This window comes from Megalobrama amblycephala, linkage group LG2 (genome assembly GCF_018812025.1).
Source record: "Megalobrama amblycephala isolate DHTTF-2021 linkage group LG2, ASM1881202v1, whole genome shotgun sequence".
Taxonomy (NCBI): domain Eukaryota; kingdom Metazoa; phylum Chordata; class Actinopteri; order Cypriniformes; family Xenocyprididae; genus Megalobrama; species Megalobrama amblycephala.
This window is the reverse complement of record NC_063045.1, coordinates 777623-786809: the sequence shown is the minus strand read 5'-3', so window position 1 is coordinate 786809 and position 9187 is coordinate 777623. Positions and strand designations below refer to the sequence as shown.

At 37.5% G+C, this 9187-nt stretch overlaps 1 protein-coding gene across 1 annotated transcript in view; it reads right to left on the bottom strand.

Annotated features, from left to right (window-relative positions):
• Positions 1-9187, bottom strand: part of def6b (DEF6 guanine nucleotide exchange factor b) — a 19896-nt gene that overhangs the window by 7100 nt on the left and 3609 nt on the right. The window contains exons 2-9 of the mRNA XM_048181926.1: positions 8020-8296; positions 7394-7534; positions 4813-4992; positions 3057-3284; positions 2840-2986; positions 2656-2764; positions 2270-2568; positions 909-1075 (exon numbers count right to left, since the gene is read on the bottom strand). Coding sequence (XP_048037883.1) covers positions 909-1075; positions 2270-2568; positions 2656-2764; positions 2840-2986; positions 3057-3284; positions 4813-4992; positions 7394-7534; positions 8020-8115 — 1367 coding nt within the window. The 5' untranslated portion in view covers positions 8116-8296. The remainder of the gene's footprint in view (positions 1-908; positions 1076-2269; positions 2569-2655; positions 2765-2839; positions 2987-3056; positions 3285-4812; positions 4993-7393; positions 7535-8019; positions 8297-9187) is intronic.

Below are 9187 nucleotides of genomic sequence, written 5' to 3'. Positions count from 1 at the left end.
ACAGCTAAACACCAGAGATATCACTGAAAACAGCTAAACACCAGAAATATCACTGAACAAAGCTAAACACCAGAAACATCACTGAACACAGCTAAAGACCAGAAATATCAATGTTAACACAGCTAAACACCAGAAATAGATCTGACACTAAAACTAAACATCAGTGCTAATAAATATTAGTGCTAAAACACAAGAGCTAATGGCTCTTTACTTCAGCAAAATGTGTAAAACAAAAGTGTCTAAACTGAAAACTAGCGTTGAAAAAAATCGACTTCAGACCTTGTTAAACTGTGTTAAGTTCCACAGGTGTGAGGAGAAACTAAACACCACAGCTGTAAAGCGTTCAATGTTATACGTAAACCATGACAGCTAAAATCAGTGTGTCTGATAAACTAATGACGATAATGAGGTAAAAACTGTTGATCAGAAACACGTCAACATTTATGTAACATTTATTGAGACGTCCAAACCACAACATAGATAACAGGAAATGTGACTTATACTGTGTGTGTGTGTGTGTAACATTTTAGCTTTATTTATTAGCTGTCTTCAGATGAGGACTATGAGTTCATTTACATAAATAGTTATGAAATAAATGTGTGTGTATATTTAAAACAGTAGAAGTCGAGATATGTGCGTTATCTAAATCTCATTTGCATAAATATTTATAAATAGCCTATAAAGAATGACTGTGTGTGTGTGTGTGTGTGTGTGTGAGATGCATTTATGGGTTTCTAAGTGTGAGGGCGGCGCTTCCTTTGAGTGATACTCACAACCTTTCTGTCTCTCTCTTTCCCCCTCTCTGTATGTCTCTCTGGTTAGATTTGTGTCTATCGTGATGAGTGTGTCGTGATGAGTGTGTGGTGATGAGTGTGTGTGTGTGTGTGTGTGTGTGTGCGTGTGCGCACCTGGTCTGTGTGTATCTGTAGGTCTCCTCCTCCTGTCGCGCTCTGATCTGTTGCTCTAGAGCTTCCTGCAGTCTGTGATGAAGATCTTCCAGCTCTCTGATTCTCCTCCGCTGATGTTCGGCCTCCAGATCACGAACCGCCACCTCTGCTCGAAGATTCGCACGTGCCTGCCGCACACACACACACACACACAGTTTAGCTTGACTGTTCGTACGGGACTTCCTGTTCATGTCCATTGCTCTTCCAGAGTTGTATTTTAAACTTTTGATGCAGTTTTTTCACTTTAAAAATGCAGTTTTAAAAAAATAGTTTTTGCTACTGTACCTTTAAGACTTACATATTTAAATGACCTGTTCTAGTATAGTTCACACTGTCATTTATCATGTCAAGGTGTTGATTGATGTGTTAATTTTAATTAAATGTAAATTTATGAGAAAATGAAAAATTAGATTTTATTTAAAAATGTTAACTTGTTTAGATATATAACACTTTTAATTTTTAATTTACATAAAATTTAAATTAAGTAATTTATTTTGACTGATTTTTTATTGATATTAAAATTATATTTTATATATTGTAAAATTAATTTTATTTAGAAATTTTAACTTGTCTAGATTTATCACACTCACTTAAATTAAATCTAAATTAAGTAGATTATTTTCTTTTATTTTGTATTAATATTAAAATTATATATTTGTAAGTAAAATTAGATTTAAAATGAAATTAAATTTTAACTAGATATAATCTAACACTAATATATCAAATAATTTTTATTTAATTTAAATGAAACAATCTGTTTAGATTTGTTATCAAAATGAAAACTATTTTATTTAGAATTTTTAACTTGTCTAGATGTCACACTCTTATTTCCAATTAAATCTAATCCATTTAATTTATTTTTGATTTATTATTGATATAAAATTAACAATATTATTAATTAAATTTATAACAAAAATATAAATTAGATTAATTTTTAGAAAGTTTAATTTTTTTCTATATATATATATATATATATATATATATAATATATTAACACATTTTAATATATTTAAAATATTTTGTTTGCATATTTTTACTAGAAATGAAAATAAATAAAAATATTGTTTAGATATTTTAACTTCTCTCGATATAATTTTTATCGTTTATTTTTTATTCATTTTTATTAATATTAAAACTTTAATATTTAAAAAATAAAATTTGATTTTATGTAGATATTTAACTGTTTTTTTTTTATTTAAATTAAATGAATTTGTTCTGATTTTTTATTACTGTTAAAATAAAAATAATATTTAATTTATTTATAATCACAAATCCTTTCTTTGAAAAATCAATAGAAATATGTTGAGACTGTGTCTGTGGACCTCCTGCGCCTCGAGCAGCTGCTTCTGCAGGGTTTTCTGCAGCTCCTCATGCTGACTGCGTCTCCTCTGCTCCTCCTGCTGCAGCGAGGCTCGCGTCTGTTTCTGCGCCTCCTTCAGCAGCTCCAGCTCGGCCAGCTGCTCCTCGCGCTCCCCCTGCAGCTCCTGCAGCCGCCGCGTCTCCTCCACCCGCAGCGCGCGCCTCCGCTCCCGCTCCTCCCGCAGCTCCCGCCGCCGTGCCTTCAGCTCCTCGTGCAGCGAAGTCCTGCCGTCCGCGGACAGACGGAGAGCGGTCTGGATCGCTGACAGAGAGACAGGATCAGGATGAGTTTAGGGGGATGTTGAGATATATTTGAGAAAATGACTTTTGTACAGCGCTGAGATCAGACCTGTGATCCACTCCTGCCTCTGTCTGGAGTCCGGCGCGCTGATCTCGAAGGTCTTGTTGAGCGTCTTCACGCAGAACATGCATCTCTTCCCGTCCCTGTCCGACAGCACCTGTCAATCACAGCCGAGACGCATCAGATACGGAAGCGCGCTGGACGGATACTCGCGGCGAACGCAGCTCCGTACCTCCACGCAGCAGTTCTGGTCCATCTCAATGACGCCCTTGCAGTCCTTCCCGTCCTCGCTGACGTAGTAGGAGAACGATCCGGGCTTCAGGCAGAACCAGCGCTCCGTCCAGTTCCTGCGCAGGTGCCCCTTCTTCCACAGATATCCCTGAAACACACGTGCACACGTCACACGGATGCCAGTTCGACATCGGAGTGAGGAAATGACATCAGCGCACCTCTTTCAGCACGTTCCCCACCATCTCTCGATACACCTTCTCCACGGCCATGGAGAGGCTCTCGGCGTCGGCTCCTCGATTGGCGGCCGTCGCGTTCACCAGCTCCAGGAAGCTCCAGACGCTCAGGCCGTCCTTCTGAAGGGCGTCCCGCGACAGCAGCTCCTCCAGCTCCACGCAGCTCAGCTCCACCGTCATCGCGCTGCTGATCTTCCTCAGCAGATACTCCGCCTGATCGGGATTCACTCACATAATCAACCGGGAAAACCTCATCATGCGCTTACGATCCAGGAGATTCTGATTAAAGATTATCAAAACACGTCCTAGCCGGCACGCGACTGCATTCAACGTCGAAATAATGTTTCGAAAACGTTTTTAATAATGAAAAACGTTTACAAAACATTGAAACAACATCTAACACTAAACGGTTAACAGTTGTTAATTGATAATTATATTTACATTTTTACGTCAAAAAATCTAAAAAAACAAAAACAAAAAAAAAAACATTGAAACAAAATGGTTGTAAAAAGTTTAACAATGTTAACTAAATAATTTTTAAATATTTTTTATTTAAATGTTTTCATCTATATGAGCTAATTTACATAAATATATATGAAATGTGTGTATATACGTAAAATATATTTAAATATAAATAAATTGGTGCAGTCTAATCGATTAATAGCAAGATGCGATTAATCAATTAGACAGCACTAAAATAAATATATATGTTTACATTTTAACATCAAAAAAACATTGAAACAACATTTAATGCTAAATGGTTGTAACAATGTTAACTAAATACTTTTTAAATATTTACATTTTTTGCATCTATATGAGCTCATTTACATTAATATATATAAAAACGTGTGTATATACTTAAAATATAATGAAATATAAATAAATTCATATTATCTAATCGATTAATCATGATTAATTGCATCTAACATAAAAGTTTGTAAATATATGTATTTATTTTATTTGTGAGATGTGATTAATTGTGATTAAACGATTTGACAGTACTAAAATAAATATATAAATATTTTTTCATTTTAACATCAAAATATCTAATAAATTGAAACATTAAACATTAAATCGTTGCAAAATATGAAAAATGGGTTTATATATTTCAAATAAATTTAAATTATATTTAAATTTTAGCACGTAAAAATGTTTAAAACCATTGAAACGTTCAACACTAAATGGTTGTAAAAAGGATAACAAAATACTTGTATACATAAGATTAATAAAATATAAAAATATATATATCTATATTTAAATATACAAGTCTGTGTGTGTGTATACTCAAATTTTGTTTCAATTTGAATTTTGTTTCAGTTTTGTGGCACTGTTTAAACTTGCTTTACATTCAGATCTTGTTAAAATGTTACCATTTTGTGTATATATATTTATATTTATATACAAAATGGTAAAATTTTAACAAGAATGTAAAGCAAGTTTAAACAGTGCAGCAAAACTGAAACAAAATTCAACAGAGATTGAACATTCATTGCAAACACTGAAATGCCGGCTGCGATCAGAATAATGTTAAGAGACGTGAATAAAAAACTAAATCGAGTTGTTATGGTGGTCAAGCTGGTTTCTGAAACATGGTAGCTGGTTTGTTGCTGGTCCAAGGTGGTTTACCAGCCTGACTCAGATGGTTTACCAGGTCTATCAAAGAAGTAGATCACTTTGGACCAGCTAATGTTTATAAATGATGAAAATCTTCCACTGAGGGTTGAGACGCGTGTCAGCTCACCTCCTCCGGCACGAGAGCGAGAGGGTATTTGTCGTCCGCCAGGAAGTTGAAGAGACACCAGAGCCGCAGAGAGTCCTGATTGGTCAGAACCCGGAGCGTGTCGGGACGGTAGTTCTTCTTGGAGCACAGAGTCCAGCACAGCTCATCGACTTCCTCTTTAACGAACGTCCCCTCCGTCACCTGACCACACAGCAAACGCAACATCATCTCAGCTATTTCTCCAAGAAGTCAATGAGTTTCACTACACTCTTAAAGGTGTCATCGAACGTTTTTTTACAAGATGTAATATAAGTCTAAGGTGTCCCCTGAATGTGTCTGTGAAGTTTCAGCTCAAAATACCCCATAGATTTTTTTTAATTCATTTTTTTAACTGCCTATTTTGGGGCATCATTAAATATGAGCCGATTTATGCTGTGCGGCCCCTTTAAATCTCGTGCTCTCCGCCCCCGAGCTCGCGCTTGCCTTAAACAGCATAAACACAGTTCACACAGCTAATATAACCCTCAAATGGATCTTTACAAAGTGTTCGGCATGCATGCGTCTGATTATGTGAGTATCGTATACTGTTATATTGTTTATATTTGATACTGAATGAGTTTGATAGTGCTCCGTGGCTAACGGCTAATGCTACACTGTTGGAGAGATTTATAAAGAATTGAAGTTGTGTTTATGAATTATACAGACTGCAAGTGTTTAATAATGAAAATAGCGACGGCTCTTGTCTCCATGAAACAGTAAGAAACGATGGTAACTTTAACCACATTTAACAGTACATTAGCAACATGCTAACGAAACATTTAGAAAGACAATTTACAAATATCACTAAAAATATCATGTTATCATGGATCATGTCAGTTATTATTGCTCCATCTGCCATTTTTTGCTGTTGTTCTTGCTTGCTTACCTAGTCTGATGATTCAGCTGTGCACAGATCCAGACGTTAATACTGGCTGCCCTTGACTAATGCCTTTTATAATGTTGGGAACGTGGGCTGGCATATGCAAATATTGGGGCGTTCACCCCGACTGTTACGTAACAGTCAGTGTTATGTTGAGATTCGCCTGTTCTTCGGAGGTCTTTTAAACAAATGAGATTTACATAAGAAGGAGGAAGCAATGGAGTTTGAGACTCACTGTATGTCATTTCCATGTACTGAACTCTTGTTATTCAACTATGCCAATATAAATTCAATTTTTCATTCGAGGGCACCTTTAAAAATAAACATCCTTTACTGGCGTCAATGGATCCATGAAGAACCTTGGAACTTTTCCATTCCATATTAGAGTTTTAGAACGGTTCCTTGGGGGAACCTTCTGGAATCTTTGTTTTTAAGAGTGCAGCTACGTTTACATCCAAAGATGCAAATTTAACTTGTGTGCAAAATTGGAATATTGCATTAAACCTTTGCGAATAAAGCAGTATATCTATCCCATGTGTTCAAGAGAACAAAACCGTCACTTCCTGAGAAAATTAGCGCAAAATATCTGTAATGGACGCTGCTGCAATCACACTCTTTTTCCCTCCATCATAAATCAGAGCGTCGGACGAAACACAATAAACGCGGTAAGGTGATCTTGCGTTCGGATGCTGGTGTTTGGGAACACAATCATGTGAGACGCTTCTGGAGGAATTAAACCAAATCATTCTGATGACAGACTTTGATGCTGCAATGCGATTGGTCGGCTGGTTAGTCCAGTTATCCAATCACAGTCTCATGAGTTTATTGAGAGATGTATTTGGTAAATGTGCTTCCATCGTAGTTTATGCGCATGTCGTCATATCGGATAAAGCTATTATCCGCCTCGACTGAGCGCATATGTTTTTTTCGGGCTGGGACAATACATCGATTCTCAATTATTCTGGATCGATTCTGATATTTTCTGAATATATCGCGAATCGAGTCTGCTCTTAGTTTTTAACAGCAGATGGCGCTATGAGCTTTAGAAACACACATACTCTGCCTGCTTCCAGTTCCTTTACACACACCACTTCAACCTAAAAAAATCATTCATTAAGGTCAAAAAGTTTGAAGTGAATTACAAGGGCGTTCGCAGTGGGCTGTGTTTACATAGATCGCACGTCATAAAAGCATTCTGAGCCGAGGTGCAAAGATATTTAAGCACTCACATGCACGAGTGCTCTTCTTCATGAGCATTTGAGCATGCGGTTAAAAACTAGCCTAGAGCGCCATCTGCTGTTAAAACGAAGCTCAGAATCGATTCGAGAGAGAATCGCGATACATTCGGAAAATATCAGAATCGATCCAGAATCGTTATATTGTCCCAGCCCTACTTTTTTATGCAAAATTTTAGAATTTATACGCATCTTGGCGTTTCCATCTAGAGTTTTTTTATGTAATATATCAATAACATCAATAATGGAGACTTTTGTCTCCTCTAGAGTTTCAGAAGAGATCTCAATGACGACTCAAGCTGTGCTCCGATGCATTTATCATCCAATGATCTAAATCAAGATCCAATGATAATGTAAGGAGAAACATCTGAGACAAAGTTGGTCCTTCAGTGAATCGTAACGGAGAGTCTCGTGAGCACTGAATGAGAGTGTGTTTGTGTCGCGGTACCTTGTCCAGTATGAACTGGTTCAGGTAGGGCATGTACCCCTGACTGGACACGGGACCGTCATCATCATCGCTGAAGTGTCTCTCGAGGGCCGCCGGGTCGTGAGGAATGCGCAAAACACTGTGAAGGTTATGAGACAAAACCTGTGCACACACACAAACACGGTCTGACTGCAGCTTTTGTTTGATAACAATCTAAAGCCACAGAGTGTGAGAGAGATTAACTGGAACAGCAGTTTCACAAACTCACATACTGGAAATACACTTCTGTTGCGTTATATAAAGACGTTCATGATAATGAACTACAGAGCAAACCGTAAAGGAAAATTTAATCACAACAAGTCACTCGACAGCCATATACACTGATGTCTTGAGAGGAAACATCAAGTGCACTTGAAAACACTAATGTACAGAGTACACAACATTTGCACATAACACAGATAGGTGTTATGATGTTACACACGGTTGAATTATTTACCTAATCAATCACTTTTTAACTTTGTGGACCATAAAGTGAGATTTTGTGTACTTCTGGAGATACTAAAGTTTGGTAAATCCACGACAGACACACACAAGTACACACACATGCACCTGTCTCTCTCTCACACACACACACACATCTGTCTCACCTTGAGCTGTGATTTGGACACTTTGCCGCTGTCTTCGGTGTCCAGGGACGTGAAGGCGTACCAGATACTCTTCAGCAGAGCGGCTCTCAGCGCCATGTTTCACACCTGATGATTTTACTTTCTTATTTCTCCTCTCCTTCATTCTCTCTGCAAGTCTGTCCACATCCTGCCAGCATTTGCTGAACTCTGGCGCCTCCTGTCTATGAAGACTGGACTGGCAGCAGCAATATCATTCTTGATTTTTATCCTTCCTTTCTTGGCTTATTACTTGATCGACCTGCAAAAAAAGACATTTTTACACAAAATAGGGCTAAAAAAGCAAAATAACCATATTTATGATTATGGTAAATGAAATAAATATACTGAATAATGAGGTCACATGACAAAAATGAAGCACACTACATTTTCACATAATGCATACAGTATATACTACACAATAGACTAGTATCCCACAGACCGTAAACACTTAAACATAGAGCTGACGGACACAGTGTCATCACATTTTCTTGAACGCACACCTGGATACGCTTGCACCTGTGGAAATGAGGTGATGTTATGATGATTTCTGACAGACTCAGAGATGTGTTAATTGAGTGTTTAGCGCTCAGGGCTGTGTGTGTGTTCATATCCGCTGCTGCTGAGAGACGTTTAAACGTGATCCTCCTTCAAAGTTTCACAAACACATTGTGTGTGAGTGTGGGCTGTGCTTCATTAGGTAATACAGTTCGTTTCCCGTCACATGGGCGTGTTTTGGGAGTCTGTTTGGGACGTCCAGGCGATGATGACAGCGGTTTGGATGCAGGTCTCGTTCCTCAGCGATGTCACAACAACTGAAGAGCTTCACATTCCACCGCTGACGTCAACATGATGAGTGATTCCTGAGTGTGTTTGTCTCTCGTGTTCAGGAGATTAAGACAAACAGACAGATTTAGTCAGAACAATAGAACAATAGAACGATAGAAATAGATAGATAGATAGATAGATAGATAGATAGATAGACAGACAGACAAATAGACAGATAGATAGATAGACAGACAGACAGATAGATAGATAAATAGATAAATAGATAGATAGACAGACAGACACAGACAAACAGACAGATTTAGTCAGAACAATATAACAATAGAACGATAGAAATAGATAGATAGATAGAATTACCAAATGATAG